A 23,126-nucleotide genomic window follows, 5' to 3' on the forward strand; every position below is an offset into this window, starting at 1 on the left:
GAGGTGTGAAATGGCCTATCCCATTCTCTAGTCCAGGTGTAGCTGCCTGCCTGGGAACCAGGATTTCCAGTCATGCCATGGTTTGAGACAGTGGGAAGCACATACTCTCTAGATGGATTTCTTAGGGTGGGAACGGTCTCCCTCTGCACCGTGTATATCATAGCAACCCGGGACCCCACTTTTCATAGACCCTAAGACAGGAGGGCAGGCACCATATCCTGTTCCTCATGCTTTGGCTCATTTCCCCCCAGACAACATTAGAAGCATTGTTCATAATGGATTTGAACGGTAGTTGTAAGTGACATATATTATCTCCACCATGCAAGAAGCCCCAGCCCGTGACATCTCTCTTTGTCGCCATTAAAAGATTGGCTCACTTGACCTTCACACTGGGAAAGAAGTATGCCTTAGGCTCTGGGGACTCTGGGAGCTTACGGTAATTGACGTTAGGGCTCTGGCATCTTCATGGGTTTTATTTCTCACCCTCTGGTACATCCAGGGCCTTGCTCACCATGTCAGTCAGCAAGATAACGTAAGCGCTGTTGTCTGGTGTGGTATTTTGCAGTGGCAAGATGGGCCGCTGTTTGAACATAGAGTTAGGGCAGAATGATAAAATGAGTCTTGTGGCTAACGGGGATGAACTCAAGGCTTGGGGTGGGAGCAAAGAGCTTCCTTATTCAGGGGCCTTTGAGGCTGTTTGCCAAGTCTTTGTTCTGAGTCCAGGCTGGTAGAATTCCTAGTTTCTAGGTAGGCGTTGTAATAAGTTATGTATTTCTACGTTTTTCACACACCAGTGGTTGATCAGCGCAGCTGGTTCCGTGATCCGAGTGGCTCTCCTTTGGGAAGGTGTCAGGTTCACAGAGAATTGCCAGACCTAGTTTTACAGCATGGTGTAGACATTCAAAGTGAAGTCAAAGAGACTTGTAGGAAATTTCCCACATCCAGCAGTAGCCCAGCCTTTCATGGCGGGGCCATTCCAACCACCTCATGTAGACCTCGTGGGAATACCGTTCAAACCAACTGAAGCCTCAAGGGGAAATAAATCACTCTAGTCAAGAGCTTTCCCCCAGCCTGTCCATAATAGCATTTCCTCATCTGAGTCACGCAGCTACATGGGCAGTGGCTGGGAGCTACAGGATTCTTGATCGTAGAGGACTGATGTTCCCAGCTATGCTGAGCGAATAATGACTTTGAACCAGGATAGGCATTAGGAACGCTTTGAAGAGAGGATGTACAAAAACCGTGCCCACCGGGTAGATTTCAGATCTCAAAATCTTCATGCTGTCTCTGTTCTCGTTCATTCAATTAGATTGAACGAGAAGCAATAATTCTAGAGGATCTTCAGGAGGACCTTCCAGAAGTTTCCAAAGCAAAGGATACAGCTCCCACAGAGGAGCTCTGCCAGCTGTTGGACTCTCTTCGCCAGCACGAGGAGAGCGTGGAGGAGCAGCAGCTGCTGCTGGTCCTGCTTCTACAGCGTGTGAGGAACATCCAGAACATTCCCGAAGGCAGCGAGGCTGAGGAGACCATCCCGGCACGTGAGGAGATCAGGTCTATGCAAGAACGGTGCAACAGGTGAGATTTGTATAGAGATGGATTATTAAGGAAACGAAGGCTTCTGTTCAAAGTTAAAAAGTATTTTTTTTAAAAAAGTAGACAATAGCAAACGCTACAACAGAATCCACGCCCACAAGGATGCAAACAAGGGGACAGAAGAAGTGAATGATTGTAATGGAAATACACACGTCTCCATTACTGTGGGAAGAGCTTGCACACCCTTAACCTCAAATGTGTGTGGTTTTGCACTTTGGTGATACCTATTGACTGTAGGGAATTTCGATTGTGGGGAATTATAAAGACCAACGTGAAAGTCTAATCTCACCGTGCAGCAGAAAACACACTCACCTTTCCCCTTGCTTTTTCACTGCGACTGTTGATATTCCAGTGCCTGACACAGTATTGTATTCTGCTGAGTCGCTGGTCAGCAGATTGTATAACGTATACAGGTTGATAATGTATACGTTGATATGCCGTAATATGTTTAAGTAAACCCCTTTAAAGATCCTTTAAAGCTCCGTCTGATTCCGTTGTGTCTACTGTGAAAGCCACAGCAGTGGATATGCAGTGGCAGAAGGGAAGGAGCAGTTTCCTCTTCATTCTCGGGCACTCAGCATCTCCATCCAATGGTGAGGGTCTCCCCCTCCCCCAGGTCTCACCCCACCCCAACCCCGCACACACTGAGCGTTTCTCAGCTGGCATCCACTCTGCAGTTCTGATGTAGCCACCTGCCGAAATTCTAAACTTTGAGCATTCAGTTTCACAAAGCTTCCCTGTTTCTGGTGCCAGCCACAAGTTGTGGGACGTCACCCGTGCTCCTGACTGTCTGGTTACTGGAACTTCTTCCAGAACCTTCCTTAGTAGCTCCCACGACTCAGGGAAACACTTAGGTTTGCTGATTCATCAATGGAAGATATATAAGGGGACAAAGGGAGAACAGTGTGGAAAGATGTGTGGGTCCAGGGCTGTGAGAATGGGGCAGCTTCCCTGGACACAGGCCCTGTGGGTACTTCTCCTGTTGAGCAGTCCAGGCACTCGGACCTTAGCTGTTTCCATGCTTCTGGGGGTCACATGGACCAATTTAAGCAAACATGGTCAACTCAGCCTTCAGTTGCCTCCCTGCTCTAGGGATCAGGGGAGGGTGAAGCAGATAGTCCCAGCCCCCCAGTCACATGGACAACTCTTTTACACACACACACACACACACACACACACACACACACACACACACACGGGAGGCTATTCAGGAGTCCGAAAAGAGACTTGCTCTTAGTGCAAGAGCACTCTCTCAGGAGTAAGGCCTTAGGTCAAGTGTGAGAACAGACTTTGGGCCAGGTGTGGTGACACACACCTATAACCCCAGCATTTATGGGGTTAAAAGAACAGGATCGAAGTAAGTTCAAGGCTAGTCGGGGGCTACATAGTGAAGCCCCATTTCAAAAAGAGAAAAGCAAACAAGTGATCTGATTGTATTCCTTTCTGTACAGAAATCGAGAAGAGTAGAACTGGAGAGCAGAGACCGAGTCTAGATTTCTATTGTGTTACCACAGGACAGATACCAAATAGTTCTTGGCAAAGACACCACCACCACCACACACACAGTTGCCCCTTCCGGAAATGGGTCAGCTGAAGAGAAATGAGCTGGTGGGCGTGGTCTGTCCTAAAAAGCCCACCCCTGGCTGATGACACTTGTCCCTTCATCTGGATGTGGGATCATGTGGGACAGATGGAAGCCAGAGATGGTAGTTGGAATATGCAGAGAGGATACTTGGGGATGAGAGTTTTGGGGACACTGTTGGTTGTATTTGATGTATGTTTGACCATAAGTCAGTAAAAACTGGTACTTTTTGGGCTGGAGAGATGGCTCAGCGGTTAAGAGCACTGACTGCTCTTCCAGAGGTCCTGAGTTCAATTCCCAGCAACCACATGGTGGCTCACAACCATCTGCAATGGGATCCGATGCCCTCTTCTGGTGTGTCTGAGTACAATGTACTCATATAAATGAAATAAATAAATTAATTAAAAAAAAACTGGTATTTTTCTGCTAGGGAGGGCAATGTTCTTTTGTGAATTCTTTATGAGTTCTATTTTGATGTAATTCCAGGCTTCTTCAGACAGCTCAAAAGAATAAGGAAGCAATCCAGACCGAAATCCAGGCACGGCATACTTTGATAAAGGAAATAAGAGATGTGAAACATTTATTTGAACAGATCTCAGCTTCTTTCCCAAACTTGCCATTAGAAGACCATCCAGAAAGAGCAGAGCAGTTTGAGGTAAGCAAGAGGGAAGAGTTGGCGTGAGTCGCTGAGTCTTCCTTTGAGTCCTGTGGAAGAGATAGCTCATTAGCCAGAGTTGGAGGGGCGGTCCAGGGAGACGGGAGGTCAGTGCACAGGGCGTACACTGTGTGCAGAGTTGTGAGGGGGTGGACATGGTTAGAAAATGGAGGGGAATTGAAGCCATGCGGGGAGAGAGGTCACTCTGAACTTCACAGCCCTATTATTGCTAACCATGCTTCAAGTGTGTTTGGTGGTCAGAGGCCTCGGCCCACAGATGAGGACTTCACTTCTTTTGAATGGGCATGAATCTCAGCTCTGAGAGGCACCACGCGTACATGGAAGGTCATTTTGAGAGCTCATTTCTTCAGAGTCATCTTTCATCCTATTCGTAGTACAAAAACGACATTGGGGACTTTAAAAAAAAACTTTAAATTTAATTTTTAAAGTTTACTTATTTTAATATTCCATGTATGTGTTTTGCCTAAATATATGCATGTATGAGCACCACGTGTGTGCCTGGTGCCCATGGCTGCTGGAAGAGAGGGTTGGATGCCCTGGAAATGGAGTGGAGGAATGGATGGTTGTGAGTCTCCGTGTGGGTGGGAGGAACCAAAGTCAGCTTCTCTGTAGGAGGAGCAAGAGCTCTTTACCACTGATCCATCTCTTGGTCCGTGTTTTTTTTCATTTTTATGGCTGTGTGTGTGCTTGCTTGTTGGAGCTCCTGGAACCAGAGTTACATTTGGTTGTGAGCTGCCAGGTGAGTGCTGGAAACTGAGCCTATGTCCTCTAAGAGCAGCCAGTACTCTGAACCACCCAACAGTCCTTCCAGCCTTAACTATGGGGATTGTATGCAAAATCTAATCTTGTTAACCACACAGCCCTTGGTTATAGTGTTGCAAAGGGAAGCCTACTGTACCCCAAAAGTTTTCTCTGTGGAGAAGCCATTGTGTCAGTCAGGAGCTGTGGACTGACACCTCTCATCCACCTGGTGGGGAAAACCGGATGCCGCATCGCCTGTGACTACACCACATTGCCCTGACTTTCCCTCTCTAGATGTCCATCAACTGAGGACGGAAACCAGGAGCAGGGTGTAATGGCACAGGGTCGAAACTGGGAATGGTTCCTCGGGACTGCTCAGCAGTCACTAGAGAGCTAACTGACACAAAAGCCCAGAAAAGTCAATAAGTAGGTTTTCCACTCAGCCTTTGGGAAGCTTTCCCAAACAGATGAGTTTCTCCTTTATAACTGCTGCAGGAGAACGCAGATCAGATTCTGTTTCTAGGCCACAGCCAATGGACCATTTGTTCAGAGCGCTTTTTATCTCCTGAAACCTACATTCTTTACCAGGAACTGTAACCCTCCCTTTTGAAAGGAGTAGGGCTCTGCCTGGCTGTCTAATTACATGAAACAGACACTTTTGCTTCAAGCAGGGGGCTCTCGGTGGCCTTGACTCATTATGATGATAATGTAGGAAGAAGTAGAAATAGCAACAAGTTAATAACAACACACAACACGGAAAAACCTTTGAAACTTCTGGCCGCTTGTTACGTTTTAGCTGATTGGAGGCTACTGAGATCCAGTCTATCTACAGGCACTGGAGAAGCAGAGGCTGTTCTGATGTCTTTCTAGCACAAGGGTCTGACACCACGAAGAGCTGTCAAGTTCGATCCTTACAAATTAGAAAGCATCGTCTGACTAAACCCCCCTATCTCTAGGGCTTAATCTGCTTGTATCAATAGGGAGGTTTTGTCATGTAAAGCTGGCTTGTTTAAATTGAGAGGACCCCAGAAACCTACTTTCACTTTTCTTTACGGCTAAATTTCCCCCCAGGTTCTGTAAGTATTGAGACTCTGTTGATGGTTTTAGGAGCTACGGAGCATTCTTCAGAAAGGCAAGCTGACTTTTGAGAGCATTATGGAAAAACTGCGCATCAAGTATTCCGAGATGTACAGCATCGTCCCTGCGGAGGTCGAATCCCAGGCGGAAGAGTGCAGGAGAGCCCTAGAAGATGCCGACGAGAAGGTAGTGAGGATGTGTGTGCACTGTGCGTGCGTGTGTACGTGCTGTTGTTATCAGGATGGGTGAATGGAAATAAGAAAATATCCTTTGACTGTCACTTTTTAATTTTCCTACTTCCAGCTCTGCCTGGTTTTATGCAGCTTATGTATTGAGTAGTGAGATAAACATGCTAGAAATAAATTCGGTAGGTACTGTAGTTTCAGACCATCTGTCTTTTTCTTTTCATCACTTGTCTTAGTTTTTCCCCCTTTACATTTTAATAGTTCATGTTATCTTTAACTTGGCTTGCTATTATTATTATTATATTATTATTGTTATTATTATGTTTTTACATTATTGTAAAGATCTTTAAGAACTGGGGGCTTGTATAATATTTTGCCTTAAAAATATTCCCCCTGGGGTAGGGGTGGGGGTGAAGAAAAAAAAATTCCCTCAAACAGTGAAAGAACAACCAAGGGCAGTAGGAATATAGATTTCATTGCTCACTTGATAGCATTTCAGCATGTAATGTCTTTTTAATGGTGATGTGGATGGAGTTCTCACAAAGCATCCTGGGAAAACCTAGCATGCAGGTCTGAAGGGAGGGTGTGTACTGTTCCATTGTGCTGGAAACAGGGGCGCTCAGCAAAACAGTTTCATTAGCCATTTCAGACGAACATGAGAAATTGTTTGGTCCCCTCTCCACAGGAGGGTTTTATGTTTTGTCTTTAAAGCTTAGAATTCCCATACTTTGATAAGTAAAACAAACCGCCACTAGAAACATACACTAGAAACATCACAGAGAAAACCAGGGCTCTCTGCTCATAGGAAGTAGCTACTGGGGTTTGCCTAGATGGTAGACAGGTGGGGATTACCTTTGTTTTTAAAGCGGCTTGAGAATAAAGTCGGTTATACTGTACACAACCAACCATATGGATATATAGAGCTATATAGATTTTCTTATAAAATGGATTTGCATACAGGAATCAGATTTCAAACTTAGACACTAGTGTTGACTCCGATGGCTCACGCCTGTTATGTCAACATCCCAGAGGCTAAGGCAGGAGATTGTCGTGTATTGGAGGCCTGCTTGGGTTTCAGAGTGAGACAAATAAAGGAAAAACAAACCCCTCAGATGCTATCATGTGTCATTAACTAATCCCATGGTGGAATGTTCTCAGAACATGTGATTTGTATATAAGCACACAATCTCCTAATGTATTAGAACAAATATTTTGATTTAACATATGTATTGGCTGGTTTTGTGCATCAACTTGACACAAGCTGATGTTATCGCAGAGATAGGAATGTTACTTGAGGAAATGCCTCCATGAGATCCAGCTGTAAGGAATTTCTCAATTAGTGATCAAGGGGTGAGGGTCCCTTGTGGGTAGTGCCATCCCTGGGCTGGTGGTCTTGGGTTCTATAAGAGAGCAAGCTGAGCAAGCCAGTAAGTAACATCCCTCCATGGCCTCTGCATCAGCTCCTGCTTCCTGCTCTGTGTGACTTCCAGCCCTGACTTCCTGTGGTGATGAGCAGCAATGTGAAAGTGTAAGCTGAATTAACCCTTTCCTCCCCAACTTGCTTCTTGGTCATGATGTTTGTGCAGGGATAGAAACCTTGACTAAGGCAACATGCCAACCTCTTGGAACTTTGCTTAAGGGTTGCCATTATTTCTTCTTTTGACACTACCAAATATTTTGAGAGGAACTCAGTGTTATTTTTATGACTTTATGTGGAAAGCCTTACAAAGCAAGTTGATAATTAAAAAAAGTTTTTCATGTTTAAGGGTGAAGTTTTCCATTGTGAACTTGTATGTTTGTGACAAATGGAACGGACTTTTACTGGGTCATGAGTCTTAAGGAAGTCCATGGGTCCAGACCGCAGCTACATACGGTATCATGTCTGTAATCAGACGGCTGCTTACCCCTGCATCATAGTCTTGCCTAGTGTATCTAAATGGTAGTATGAATTTCAATCAAGAGAGTCACTGCCCATATCAGGTAACCTCATTGTCTGCTACTGTATCATATGGGCAAAAATTAATTAACTTAAAAAATGTATACAGGATTAAATCGAGAGTTTAGAGGCCAGAGAGATGGCTCAGTGGTTAGGAACACTTGCTGTTGCAGAAAACCCTGGTCCATTCCCTAGGACCTACATGGTGGCTCACAACCATCTCCTCTCTCTCCAGTTCCAAGGGATCTAATGCCTTCCTCTGGCCTCCTCAGGCACCAGGCACACCCACGTGGTACACAGACGTACACGACGCAAAATACTCTTATACATAAAATAAGGCTAGAATATTAAATTGGTATTTAAAATGATGATCTTTATTACAGTATATGGCCTATGAATAAAAATATAATATGAAGGAATCACCAGCTCACTGTATGACAAGAGCTTGCCACTGGGACCCGGAGGCTTCTCAGGTTAAGTTCTACCAACACTTTGGTTGTGTGGGCTTGGCACTGAGTTAGCCATCAGCCCGGGTTTCAACTTCTACCAATACATCCTTATCTGCACTGGGGTAGTTTCTGCCTCAACCTGTGTGGATAGTGTTATGTGGATATCTTATGGCTGCTTATCAACAGGAGCTTAAAAAATAAGAAAACACACTGGCCAGGCCTTGGGAAAAACAATATATTCAATACTCTTAATCTTTCCTAGCACAAATTATTTTTTTAAGAAAATCATTTAGATTTAAAAAAAAATTGTTGTGCTCAGTGGCTAGAGTTCTGGCTGCTAGGAAAACACACCAGAAACAGCAGAGACAAAGTCAGGCCTCTCCATCCTTAAGAAATAGCCTGAGGAGGTTTTTCCCAGCTGAACAGGAAAATGGGGATTACATTTGTTTTACATTGGCCTAAAACTAAAGTTGATCGTGTTCGACAGAGCCGTGTAGAAGACTTTCTTACGAAGGTCAGCATGTGTCAGGAAGCCTTTTCTTTTAGAAGTTCTTTCCTATTGATCACCTGATGCTTCAGAGAGCCCCTCAGCAGTGCTTCTGAGTGTAACATAAACTTTACTTATTTGAATAATCTTCTTAGATTATATTGAAAAGGCCGGGACAGGGGTTGGGGATTTAGCTCAGTGGTAGAGCGCTTGCCTAGGAAGCGCAAGACCCTGGGTTCGGTCCCCAGCTCCGAAAAAAAAAAAAAAAAAAAAAAGAAAGAAAAGGCCGGGACAACAGACAGGCTAGTCTGCTCATCGAGCCTGTTACTAAACACATTAACGGTATTCTTTGGAGCCCTCTCCCATGGTATTTTAAAATATTTTCAAGTCAAAAAAGTGAGTACTGTTCAGAGTGGAGAGCTGAAACTGTACACACCAACCGTGACTTTCTCCCTTGTCATAGGTGAGCAGTGAGGTCTCTAAGAGCTCACCGTCGAGTGTCATGAGGGGGAAAATACAGAGGATTAACAACGGGCTTCAATGCATTGAAAAAATGCTGCAACAGAAAAGCAGAAACATTGAGGAAGCTCACGAAATCCAAAAGGTACTGTACCCCTTAAAGTAGCTCCAGCACGTGGTATTCTGTCTCACCCCTGTACCCCCAACCCTGGACATGAATCGCTCAGTCAGCCCAAGATGAGTTTTTTGGATAGATCTGAAGCTCTAAGATCCGGAACTGGGGCTGAGGATGTAGTTCCGTTGGTAGAGTACTAGTCTTGCACACACAAAGCCCTGAGTGTGAGCCCCAGCACGGCATGAAACAGGGAATGGTGGCACATGTCTGTAGTCAGGGGACTCAGAAAGTGGAGACGGGTATCAGGGTCATCCCTGGCTACACAGGGAGTTTGTGGCCAGCACGGACTGAGGTCCTATCCCGGGTGGGTGGGTGGATGGATGATAGATAGATAGATAGATAGATAGATAGATAGATAGATAGACAGACAGACAGACAGACAGAGGGATGAAGTGATAGAGTGAAACAGACTCACTCACTCACTCACTCACTCACTCACTCACTCACTCACTCACCTAAACAGATCACTGGAGCATCAGAGAAAGAGGCATAAACTCTCAGGCGCATGGAAGCGTTATTCTTGACTTTTGCTGTCCGGGCACTTGCCCTGACTCCTGACAGCCTCAAACTGGGAAATAATTCCCACAAATAAAGAGACAGTGAGGTTCTTTCTGTGGGAAGACTGAAGTAAAAAGTGAATTGGTTAGGGCTGAGAATTAATAAGTTTTTCTTTAGATTGCCAAGGTTAAATGAGAACATGAAAACACTCTTATCTCCGTTGTGAAACTGCTTAGGGAATAACTTTTTAGGTAAAAATGTAGATGAACAATATTCTACTTCTACATCCCCAAGGTAGCACCTGCTGTGAATTCGTATTTCCAGCTACACTTAGGATGCCCTCTCACAGCAAAGTTGGATTGTTATTAGACATAGTCTTGGTTCTCTCTCTCTCTCTCTCTCTCTCTCTCTCTCTCTCTCTCTCTCTCTCTCTCCTTCCTTCCTTCCTCCCTCCCTCCCTCCCTCCCTCTCCCTCCCCCCCCCCTCTCTCTCTCTCTCTCTCTCTCTTTCTTTCTTTCTTTCTTCCGAGACCAGGGATTCTTTGTGTAGCTCTAGCTGTCCTAGAACTCACTCCTTGGACCAGGCTGGCTTCAAACTCAGAGATCCGCCTGCCTCTGCCTCCCGAGTGCTGGAATTAAAGGTATGTGCAACCATGGCCTGGCCAGTGTTGGTTCTTAAGCAGTGGAACCAGATCCTGCAAATCAGGTTTTGTTTTCCCAGGCTTGTTATTATACAAATACTAGGTGAGATTTGAAAATTTTACCCTTGAGCTCTCCCTCTGCCCACATAAGGTCTGATTTGAATTCAACCTATTAGTTTCTTGAGTCAAGAGCAGCTGTTGAAAGCTAATGCATGTTGAGAACTTTCCAACATTCTGCCAATTCCTGTGGAATAGACATTGTTAATTTTAATTTTGCACTTGAAGTTTTCTTTTGGATCCATGTATGTATGTATGTATGTATGTATGTATGTATGTATGTATGTGTATGTATGTGTATGTATGTATGTGTGTATGTGTATGTGTGTATGTATGTATGTATGTATGTGTATGTATGTGTATGTATGTGTGTATGTGTATGTGTGTATGTGTGTATGTGTATTTATGCATGTATACATAGATAAATCTAAATTGCCCTTTCTATTTTTGTTTGTATTTGCATTGGAATTCTCACTGCCATCCAGGCTGGCCAAAAATTCTGGATCTTAGGAAATTCTCTTGCTTTAGTTTCCCACAAGCTGAGACTAAGGACTACATCATCACCTCCCAGTTAAATAGCCTTTTTAAAACCTCTGGTGAACCTCCTGGCTTTTTCTCACTTAGGGCTCAATGGACTTTGTCTACTATTAACTATCCTTGGCTACCATCCAGGTCTTCCTGTCCTGTGATAGTGCCCTTGTACTGAAGTGGATATGCTTAGAATTAGAAAGTGAGTCCCAGTTTAGACAGCAAATGGTTGCCGGCTGTGAACGAACCAGTATGCATATGATGTTGTCTTGGCATTGCCAAGTGCCAGTGCCATGTGCAAACCAGTCATTACCCCCTCATGGCGTCTTCATTTAAATTAACTTAGCATTTCCTTCTCCAGAAAATATGGGACGAGCTCGACATCTGGCACTCCGAGCTGAATGAACTGGACTCTGAGGTTCAGGACTTGGTTGAGCAGGACCCAGGACAGTCTCAAGAATGGATGGATAACTTGATGGCTCCTTTCCAGCAACATCAGCAAGTATCCCAGAGAGCAGAGTCCAGAACCTCGCAGCTCAACAAGGTGCAGACATGAAAACGAACATCTGCACCGAATGGTGGTTCCGAGAAGGGCTCAAACAAAGTCAGACGAAGGGTGACAGTCAGAGGCAGCCAGTCCTGTCGTGTTGTGACCACCCATCCTCCCCTGCTCTAGATGGCAGACCTCAGCAGGAGTCCAGGCACTCGTGTTTCCCTGGGTGAATGAAGACCCAGGAGTAGGCATGTAGGCCGCACTGTCTCCAGAGCCTTGGAAGACTGACAGTGAGAATGCAGTGTGCCATTTGGGAACACGGTCCTTCTCTACTCCAAAATAGTAGCTAAGCTTGGTGAGCGCCGAGCATGGTCCAGTTAGGACAGGATCCCGAAATGGGATATGATAGGGTCAGGGCCTGAAAGTACAAGCTTTGTGTTCAGAACGAGGCTGAAATGGGACTGGGCTAGTCAGAGCACTGACTGGGAACCTTCATCCAGGCTCCACAGAACTCCTTAAACCCTTTTTACCTGTTGAGGACAAGTTGGAAGCAGGTGGAACTGTCCTTGGCCATGGTAAAGACCCAAAAGGCCTGGAATGCAACTGACCAACAGCAGCTAGCTCCCCACCCAGGGGTCAGCCCACCCAATCGCTACACTCTGACACACTTGCTTTCCATTCTTCCTCCCACAGGCCACGGTCAAGATGGAGGAATACAGTGACCTTCTGAAGAGTACAGAGGCGTGGATAGAAAAGACCAGTCATTTGCTGGCCAACCCCGCCTGCTATGACTCTTCGAGGACCCTGAGCCACCGTGCCAGCACCCTTCAGGTAGGACCTCCGGGGTTCACTCCGAGTCAGAGAACCTACAGAGTGCTGATCAGCAGCATCTGGGCTTTTCACCATCCATTTTGAAATGTATCCTTACCATCTCCATGCTAAGACACGGAGAGAAGCTTGGGATAGTGGCAGACATTAGAAATCAGACTTTGGAAGTCAGGTTCTGGGTCTTCTTGTCCTGTAGCGTATCTCTTTTAATGCTATAGTTATTCTATATCCCATGGGCCTCAGTTTCCCCCACCTATGAGGTAGTCATTATACTAGATGGTGTTGAAGGCTCACAGAATTCTAAAATGATAACCACTTTTCTCATTGCCTGGGTACAGGATCTGTGTGATCCCCTCTCCTGGTATTCAGGCACCGGTGGGAATGAGGTGAGGTAGCCACATTGCTCATTATGTTATGTCACGAGGCCAAGGCAAGGTGATGGTCAGTCTTATGAATGAGACGAGGTGGCCACATTGTCCATTAGGTCACGTCACGTGGCTAAGGCAACAAGATGGTTATTCTCATGACTGTACTACCTGTCACAAGCACTCAACGCCAAGGAGTCCGAGTAACAGACTATAGATTCTCCTGCTGCCTTGAAGAATATAGCCACCGTATTGATAAGATTGTGGGAACAGGTCTCCAGAGTAGCTTCTAGAAGTTGAGAGCAACCTCTGGCTCTAACACCTACCCTATGTCCGACAGTTGATCGATCATCAACAGTTTAAGTGAATCTGAAAGAAAACCTATAAGATGTCTGCTGTGTCCTAGCTTGACCTAGGCCTTGCCATGTGTGAGGCTGACCTTGAACTTCTGAGCCTTTTGCCTCTCTGCTTTCCCTGTGTAGAGATTTTGGCATGTGCCATCTGGCCTTCTTTATGTGGAGCTGAGATTAAACCCAGGGTTTCATATAAGCGAGGCAAACATTCTGCCTTCTGAGTTACATACAAGGCCCCATCTAGGTGGCTTTGTTTTTCATTTGCGCTTGGACACTTCTATACACACATGTCTATAATGATTCTGGTCATGTTCACCACCATTATTACCCTTTTTACCCCCTTTACTCTCCCACTGAAAATCTTTATCTTCCAGCAAGCCCCCTCCTACATTCATGTCTGTAAAACAAAAACCAAACAAACAAGCCAAGCTTGGGTATGTGGGGTATTAACAGGAGCACGGGCAGCTTGTCAGAGGTTACACTAGTAAAGAAGGAGATACTTCTCCCTAACAACCAACAACAACCTCTCCTCAGCTGGGAGGGAAGCTTCTAACCCCTGTGCCTCAGATGACCTCTCAGGGGCAGCCTTGTGGTTCTGTGAGTAGAAGCCCAACTATGCTAGGCCCGAGCCCTGGACCATAGCCATATAAATGTCTTTGGCTTTAAGCAGCTATGCTTATGGTAAGAAATAACCTGGCAGTAGAAATAGAAGTCAGGGGGCTGGAGAGGTGGCTCAGTGGTTAAGAGCACCGACTGCTCTTCCAGAGGTCCTGAGTTCAATTCCCAGCAACCACATGGTGGTTCACAACCATCTGTAATGGGACCTGATGCCCTCTTCTGGTGTGTCTGAGGAGAGCGATGGTGTCCTCACATATAATAAATAAATAAATAAATAAATAAATAAATAAATAAATAAATAAATAAATCTTAAAAAAAAAAGAAATAGAAGTCAGGTCAAACACGCCATGCCTCAGAAGATGTCTGCGCATCTCTCTCTGTGCCAGTCAGAGAGACAGAGCCAATGGAAGTGTTTCTCTTCTCGGGGCCATGGCTGCCAGGGGTTGTCCAGTGTCTGGTCAGTGTCTGGGTGGATTACAAAGGTGGGTTTTCTTTCTCTCATTATTAGGTCCTGAGAAAGAGTCACTAAGGAGTTGTTTTATAAGTTTCCATAGTAACCGGACCTCAAAGATGGTCTAAGTCCTTTATATATTTAAGGTAGCACAATGTTCTCCTGAGGACTGGCCTCTCCTCCCTGACAGTTGAGATTTGGTGGCACATTTTTGTCCTATGGGACCCGCTGTCTGTTTTCGCCCACTTTTCCTTCTGATTCCTTTTGCCCTCATCTCCCACTTCCCCACCCACCTTGGGTGATTCTCTACATCCCTAGACCATATTAGCTTTCTATTTTAAGTCAATTTTATGACTCATCATTTTTGAAAGAGTTATTTATTTTTATGAGTATATTGCCTGCGTGTCTAAGTTCACTGTGTGTTCAGTCCCAGTGGAGGCCACGAGGGGGCATTGGATCCTCAAGAGCAGGAGTTAACAGAAGGGTGAGCAGCCATGTGGGTGCTGGGAACTGAAGTGGGCTCTCTACAAGACCAGCCAGTTCTTGCTCTTACTCCTCTCCGCTCTCCAGCCTTGCCTCCCCCCATTTTATTAGTTTAGTTTAGTTTAGTTTAATTTAGTTTAGTTTTTGAGGCAGTCTCCTGCAGCCCAGGTTGTCTATGAACTTGGTATGATACCTCTGAGCCTCCTGTTTCCACTCCTGAGTACAAGGATTTCTGCCACACCACCACACCTACTTTAGATTTCCGCGACACCAGTGACAGATACTGTAACTTCTCACAGGCAAGACAAGCTCTCTACCAAGTGGGCCACGTCAGCACCCTGGACCTCATCAATTTTGAGAGTTTGCAAAGATAAAAGAGATTTAAAAAATGATTTAAAGCAAGCCATGAGCTCAGGAGAAAGGATATTTCTGCTCCCCTGTGCTGATGTGTGTCTTAAGTGTGAATGAGTTTCTCAAACTGTTGGGGGACATTCTAAGTGACTGGGCTAAGCAGAGGAAGTAAGGCAAGGGAATCCACGGGTTTATTTCCCACACAGTGGATCCTAGTAAATCCTCACATGGGCAGTATAAGAACTAGTCCTGTATAAAAATTTATTTAAATGACTGAAAGCATTCTCTGCCTAACATAAGAAAGTTTGTTTTGCTGGGCACAGGAGCAATCCACTGTGCTTAGAAGGCTAGGTTGGAGGATCGCATCCAGCCTGAGGTACATAGCAGCTTCTTTAACCAAGTTTTGTTTGTCTGAATTCGATGTCCACTTAGCACGATGTGCCTGCGCGTCATCCCATTACCACAGCCATCAGTGGTTGTCTCTTTGCATCGCTGAGTGATGCTCTATTGACTGCAACAACCTGCTTACCCCTTTACCATCTAACAGATACCTGGGTTGCTTCTCCGTGTCAGCTGTTGCCGTGCAACAAGCCAGCTCCAGGAAGTTTTGGACCCTTCAGACAACCAACATTTATTATCTGATGGGGGGTGCCTGCCAGCAAATGCTCAAGACACATTCCGGCACCCCCCACCCCGCTGACACTAGAAGCGCTCATTGTTTTGTTCTGAACACGGAAGTGCCCGGGACCTAGAGCTTCTGAGACCGTTCATTACATTCTCTTGGATCTGAACTTGATGGATTCATTTCATCAAACTGGCATTTCCCTCTTTTCTTCTTATTTATCCAGATGGCTCTGGAAGATTCTGAGCAGAAACACAGCCTTCTACATTCAATTTTCACCGACCTAGAAGATCTGTCGATCATTTTTGAAACAGATGACCTAATCCAGACCATCCAAGAGTTAAGTGAACAGGTGTCAACTTTACAGCAGCAGATAGTGGAGGCCCTCCCACACGCCCAGCAGGTGGCAGACGTAAGTGACGGATACTGTGTACTGTGAACTGAGTACTGTGTACTGAGTACTGTGTACTGAGTACTGTGTACTGAGTACTGTGAACTGTGTACTGAGTACTGTGTACTGTGTATTGTGAACTGTGTACTGTGTACTGAGTACTGTGAACTGTGTACTGTGAACTGAGTACTGTGTACTGAGTACTGTGTACTGTGAACTGAACTGTGACTGTGTACTGAGTACTGTGAACTGTGTACTGTGTACTGTGTACTGTTCTTTGGCACATTCTGCCAGGAATCACCCCCAAATCCTACAAAAGCACAGTAAGCAGATAGAATTTTTATTGATGTTTTCTTGGGTTACATTTTACTTTGTACAACTACGGCAAGATTCATGTCCCCATCCTTCACCCAGAAGTGGTCTAGCTCCGGGCATGAAGAATCCTGATAAATACACTTATATTATTCTTCTCTCCCTGACCGATGCCTGGGGTCAGTTCTTAGTTACCGCTTTCCCAAAGCCGTAGCGTGCTTCTGTGATTTTTGGTGGTGACTTTACCATGCGTTCTATAGTTTGGTACAGATTCTTAAACAGTAGGTGGAAAAAAATACATTTTAAGCTGGGTAACGGTAGTGCACGCCTTTAATCCCAGCACTTGGGAGACAGAGGTAAGTGGATCTCTATGAATTTGAGGCCAGTCTGGTTTATGGAATGAGTTCTAGGACAGCCAAGGCTACACGAGAGTAACCCTGTCTCAAACAACCAAATTTAATAATAATAATAATAATAATAATAATGTTAAGTAAATACATTTTAATGTAATTTCACGTGTCATAATTTAGCTATTTCTATAAGTAATTACTGTACTTTAGCACTGTTGCTTTCAGACTGCTAACACTTTCTTCAGTATTGTGTGTCTCCCGGCTGGTGTAATTTTAAGCCTTCAGCCTTTCTCCGTCGTCCTCATTTTCAAAGCCTCTCTGGTCAACTGCATCCTCTTCTTATGTCGGATCCGTCCTGACCTCTAAGCCCAGGCCCGAGCGCTCGCGGTTGCTCAGAGCACGTCACCCTGTCGGTGGCCTTCACACATCTCAACTTCTCCTAGCACTTTCCTCTAAGACCCTTGGCCCAGTTAGAGACATTGACACTGAGAAAATTAATCATTAGACGAGAGATTTAGAGTTGAAATTAATCCGAGAGGTTATGACATCACTCAGCAGCTCTCTGCTCTGCAGGAGCTCACTGGGGGGTGGGTAGAAAACCCCAGCAGTTTTCCAGCTTCTCTTGTTAAGGGTGACTTTATCTTTTTTTTTTTTTTTCTGCTTGATGGGAATGTCCAAAATGCCAGACCTACTGTGTTTGCATATTTAAACACATTCCAAAGATAAATTTAAAGAGTTTGTAGACACTCGAGAGTTTAGTCTAGAAGCTGGCTTGGAAGCATGCCAACTTCTGTTTTCCCGAGCAACTGAAAAGTGACCCAATGAATATCTTGACTCCACAATGCCTTTTTTGTTTTGTTTTGTTTTGTTTTGTTTTGTTTTGAGACAAGGTTTTTCTCTGTAAAAAAGCCATGGCTGTTCCGGAACTTGCTCTATAGACTGGGCTGGCCTCGAAATCACAGGCATCTGCGTGCCTCTGCCTCCTGATTGCTGGGATCACAGGCGTGTGCCACCATGCCTGGCTTCCCCAGTGCTTTCTAGTGCAGTTTAGCCCAGCATTTTCTATTAAAAGCCATTCAATGGTTTATGTGTGTGAAACTTAGTTATTAAGCAGGATAAGTGGCAAATACCCTTTGGTTAGGTAAGAGGCTAGAGAATAGAATTAATAACAGCATATTGTGGGTCACAGATTATTAATGTACAGCAGGGAATACAGGGGCGTGTCTCGTGTCTCCACTGTAGGATGTGGTCGCGATCGAGTCTGAAGTTAAATCAATGGAGAAAAAGGTTGCAAAGATCAAAGCCATCCTGTTATCCAAAGAAATATTTGATTTTCCACCTGAAGAACATCTCAAGCATGGGGAGGTATGGATGAATTATTTTTGAAAGCATTTTTTAAACTAATATTGTCTGCCTAAAAATATGTAACCATAGAGTTTGACCCAATGTGTTGGGTCCATTCAAGTAATACAGATGAGATTGGAAATAACTGTTAATACATGTGAAAATATCTTTGAAATATTTTGAGTTTTTATTGCATGTATACGAGTGTTTTCCTAAACATGTCTATGTACCACATGCACAGAGTGCCCTTAGGAAGCCAGAAGTCAGTGTAGGATCCCCTGGGACTGGAATTACTGTCATGAGCCACCATGTGGGTGCTGGAAACATCCTAGGTGGAAGAGTGGCCAGTGTTCTTAATCACAGTGTCATAAAAATCATCTAAATTGTATTTATAGCATTCCTTCTGCAACAGTAATTTTCTGCAGGTTACCTTATCATGTAAGCTTAGCCCTCCCAAGGCCTTGAGCGCTTTTGTGAGCCGGTGGGGAGTTTCTGATCAAAGCAATCATATTTGCTGGCTTTGAATGCTTCCTGGGTGTTCTCTCTCTCTCTCTCTCTCTCTCTCTCTCTCTCTCTCTCTCTCTCTCTGTCAGTACTGAGTCCATTAGCTAAGTTATAATTTATGAAGAACCACACTCAGTATCCCAGCAAATATACAGACTTGTGATCTCCAGCAGGCACTTTGAGATCAGGGAGACCTGAGTTCAAATCTCCCTGCCATGCAGTCTAAACTTAATTGGATCTTCTTCCTTCTGGGAACCCAGTTTCCTTGCCTGTGGAATGGAGGTTAGAGTACTTCCCTTTTCGGGTGAAATGAGGTCATTAGCTATGAAGTCGGTAATAATGTTTAATTTGGCCAGATACTTGTGTTCGATTCAGGGAGCATTTTTTTTTAAGAACTCCTGCAGGAAGCCCTGGGATTTGTACAGTTGCTTTGAAAGACTCAGGACCTGTCTAGTAACAGCATACAGAACTAAGTCACAATCCCATATAGAGAGGAGAAGGGAAGAAGTTAGGAACTGGTGGTCTTACTGATGATGTAGTGTTTGGAAAGTAGGTCCTTCCCCAAACATGACCCTTAACCACTACCATACCTCAAATCTGAATTAAGGAAATGCTTTAAAAATCACAACTACAGGGCCGGAGAGATGGCTCGATGGTTAGGAACATATCACTCTTGGGGAGGACCTGAGTTGGATTCCCAGCACGTGCATACACTCACAATTAAAAATAAAGTATTTGTAATTGAAATTACATATCGAAGACTAATATTATAAATATTTTAATTTGCACCAAGTAAACTTGCATTGGCTTTTGTGTGAGAGGTGTTTGTTTGTTTGTTTGTTTGTTTGTTTGTTTTTGTTTTTGTTTTCATTCCTGTACTGGTCTTCCTTGCTGCCGTTAAGGTCATACTGGAAAACATCCATCCCATGAAAAAGACCATCGCGGAGATAATGACTTACCAAGTGGAGCTGAGGCTACCCCAGACGGGAACCAGACCCCTGCCTGTGTTTCAGAGGACAAGCCAGCTTTTACAAGATGTGAAACTCTTGGAAAATGTGACTCAGGAACAAAACGAGTTACTGAAGGTGAGCGCTCGGTTTATGACACGAGTTAACTTAGTGCATGAAAATGTCCAGTAAAAGTTGGCCGCATGCTCCGTGCCCTTTGGCTTCTATTGCTGATAAAGGGGAGGAAAAGTTTACTTAGCTTGGCATATCCTGGGTCATAGTCCATTGAGGGAAGCCTAGGCAGGAACCTGGAGGCAGGAGCTGAAGCAGAAGCCATAGAGGAGCCAGTACTTACTTACTAACTTGCTCAGCCAAGTTTCTTTTACTATCCATGACCACCTGCCCAGGGGTGACACTGACTCCTATAGGCTGGGCCCTCCCACATGAAGCGTCAACCAAGAAAATGCCCAACAGACTTACCTATGGGTCAATCTGATATTCACTCTTCCCAGATGACCCTGACTTGGCTTGTGTCAAGTTGACAAAAACAAAAACCACCCTTTGTAGTTTTCAAGCTTAATTGAAAGCAGTTGTTTTTCCAGAGGTGGCATTTAGTTTAAATAAGTAAATAAGTCCGTGTCCATCCCCCACCCCCACCCCCGCCCCCACCCCACGTTCCATAACCTTGGCTTTGGTTGAGAGCATCAGCATTCTGTTGTCTGTTGTGTCTGTTAGTTCTGCTGTTAAAAGGACCTGTGTGTGTGTGAAATAAGGGAAAGAGAATTCAAGCCTGATGGAGGCCGTTCAGCCTCTGGAGACTGCAGATCTGTAAAGGAAGCAGCACACAGCAGTGTCCTGTCCACCTCAATCACTCTTCCTGTGGATGAAATGCTCAGTGTATTCCCCAACACCAGGCATAGGTAGCCCAGGGCTGTCTATGTCTCAGGGAGACCTGTGTCCGAAGAGTCAGTCAGTGGAAGACCGAAGAGTCATGTGTGTCAGGGTTAGTTCCTGTGCAATGAGGCAGGAGTTTTAATTCTAGAATCTTCTGGTGTTTTTCCATCCTGGGGGTCAGTTTGTTCTGATAACATCTTCCCATTCCTCTCAGGAGGGTTCCCCACCCCTCCGTAAGTTTTATTACCCCACCAGTCTCAAGCCAGAATCATCAGAGTTTATATTCCTAGGCGAACAGCCACTCCCCTAGAACAGAAATCATTGAAAGACCCTTGAACCCCACAGGCACACGGGGCAGAAACTGTGTCTCTTGCTTTGGAAGGGCTGTATCTTCTTCTAAAACTCCCTTTGCATTGAAGTGGACATCCTGTTCCTCTAACGTTGGGGGACCCCATTCTCCCTGATTTGAAGCTTATCAACCCTCTGGCCTCTGGCCTGGCTACTAATCAAGTGATGTCATTTCTCTCCTAATACCAACAGAGGGGAAGGTGACCAGTATTCACTGTACCTTTTGAAAACGTAGTTTGTAAGTGAAGTAAAAAGTATCAAATGTGATGGATATTTTTAATCTTGTCTATCTTTCTGGGCCTCTAGTCGGGAAAGGAAAATAACCTAACTGTGCTTTAAAGAGGCCTCTTCAAGAAGAAAGAGGAAGATGGTGGAGGATATATAGGTGTGTGTGTGTGTGTGTGTGTGTGTGTGTGTGTGTGTGTGTGTGTAATATGTAATTTTTTGTTATGTTAGGCATCAAATTGTGTGGTTAACATTTTCCATTTTACTGTGTGGAAATCACATGTGCCCCTCATATATTTCAAAGCGAGTAAGTCATTGGTAATGAAAAATATTGGAATATAAGACATTTCTTTAGTTCCCACGTGAGTGGGACCATCACACACACACACAATTCTGAAACTTTCTTAAATGGTGTATATGACATAACAGTAATTTCATAAGACTTTATGTGAGCATGCTATAAAATGTTTCGCTAAATAGGGTCCCTAGATTAGAAATATGTAAGAGTGTGGCTAGAGAGATGGCTCAGTGGTTAGGAGCACTGGTTGTTCTTCTAGAGGTCCTGAGTTCAAATCCCAGCGACCACATGGTGGCTCACAACCATCTGTAATGGGATCTGAGGCCTTCATATATGCAGACAGAACACTCATACATTAAATAATATATATTAATGTATATAAATAGATGAAATTTTTTTAAAGAAAGAAATACATCAGAACAGAGAATCATTTAATTTGATTTGTGCCTCACGCCCTGCTGGGGTGCCCTGGAATCTAGAGAAGCTTGAAGATTAGGCTCCAGTGTGGCAAACTTCGCCATCTAAATTTTGAATATAAATTCAGGTCGTATCTGGAATGTAGAATATAACTGTATTTGGAACTTTTGTTTATTGAGAATACAAATATAGATTACAGGGGGATACTCTGGGCACCCGCAAGGTGACTCAGTGGGTGAAGACACTTGCTCCCATGCCTGGCAGTGCATGTAATCCAAGAATACACATGGTAGAAGGAGAGAACTGACGCCTGCAAGTTGTCCTTTGACCTCCACCATTACAGCTCCCACTCCCATATATGCTTAAATAAATACAAAATAATAATATAATTTTTTATTGAGAAAAGCGTCTGCTTCCTATTGAAGTCTGTGTGGGTGCACAGTCATACTTCAGGGGAATGGAGATGGGGTACAGTGGAAATAGGATGTGTGCTACTTAGGGTAACAGTGACCCTTCTGTGGGTTCTCTAGGTTGTCATAAAGCAGACCGCTGAATGTGATGAAGAAATTGACAATCTGAAGCAGATATTGGCTAACTCCTCAGCTGAGGACTCCCCTGAACGTACGTCACAGGACCAAGTGGCCGACCTGCCATCGTTACAGGTGTGTCTCATCCATTCATCTATCCGTCCATCCGTGGACTCATACTTTACCCCCCACCCCAGGTCTACAGACTTTTGTAGCATGACGGTGTTGTGCCTGACAGCTTTTTCCCCCAACAGCAGCAATGTTCTTTCCATTTTTATTTTGTGACACGTGGTTAGATGGTGTCATCAATTTACCATTGCAATCCTTGGACTTGAGATCTGGTTATAGAAACTGGGTAGGTTTTTTGCTTTTGAGTCCTTGTGTGGGGCTTCTTGGGTGCCCATACTATAAGCATGGCACGTCTTGGTTTGCTTTTTCTCTGTGCCCAAGAAGCTGATGTGGGGCGTTGGACAGAGTGGGTAGGCTGGACTTCAGTGATAGTAAACCTCTGAACATTGATATAATGAAGGACTATATTTTTAGTGCCATAAATCTCTCTGGATAGGGCCTTTTCAGTCTTCGTTTTTATGTTGGTATGTCTGTATTGAAATAGCATGATAGAGGCCAAGGCCATGAGAGCTGCATATTTTTCCTGACACCTGATGGACACAGGCAGGCAGTTAATGTGGTACTCAAGACTCCCAGACACGGACTAGCTGGGAGACTGAAGGTAACTTGCTTAACATTGAAAGGAGAAGTCTGAGAGATATTCAGGTGACACAGCCTGTTACTGCTGAATTGAGAGTGCAGGCCCAGTGGGAGCAGCTCAGTAGGGTGACCAAGTTTCTTCAAATACTTAAAAGCTCAGGACTTCAAAGAGCTTATGTTGTGTAAGTACAAATAAAGGAAATCACACATAGGC

At 44.6% G+C, this 23,126-nt stretch overlaps 1 protein-coding gene across 13 annotated transcripts in view; it reads left to right on the forward strand.

The window, feature by feature from the left end:
* Positions 1–23,126, forward strand: part of Syne2 (spectrin repeat containing nuclear envelope protein 2) — a 313,636-nt gene that overhangs the window by 170,698 nt on the left and 119,812 nt on the right. For all 13 annotated transcript variants that reach the window (NM_001427326.1, XM_039113258.2, XM_039113264.2 and 10 more), the window contains 10 exons: positions 1,310–1,575; positions 3,662–3,830; positions 5,700–5,855; positions 9,190–9,330; positions 11,445–11,627; positions 12,270–12,407; positions 15,874–16,059; positions 17,943–18,065; positions 19,451–19,633; positions 22,208–22,339. In NM_001427326.1, coding sequence (NP_001414255.1) covers positions 1,310–1,575; positions 3,662–3,830; positions 5,700–5,855; positions 9,190–9,330; positions 11,445–11,627; positions 12,270–12,407; positions 15,874–16,059; positions 17,943–18,065; positions 19,451–19,633; positions 22,208–22,339 — 1,677 coding nt within the window. The remainder of the gene's footprint in view (positions 1–1,309; positions 1,576–3,661; positions 3,831–5,699; positions 5,856–9,189; positions 9,331–11,444; positions 11,628–12,269; positions 12,408–15,873; positions 16,060–17,942; positions 18,066–19,450; positions 19,634–22,207; positions 22,340–23,126) is intronic.

Source organism: Rattus norvegicus, chromosome 6, assembly GCF_036323735.1.
Source record: "Rattus norvegicus strain BN/NHsdMcwi chromosome 6, GRCr8, whole genome shotgun sequence".
NCBI lineage: Eukaryota > Metazoa > Chordata > Mammalia > Rodentia > Muridae > Rattus > Rattus norvegicus.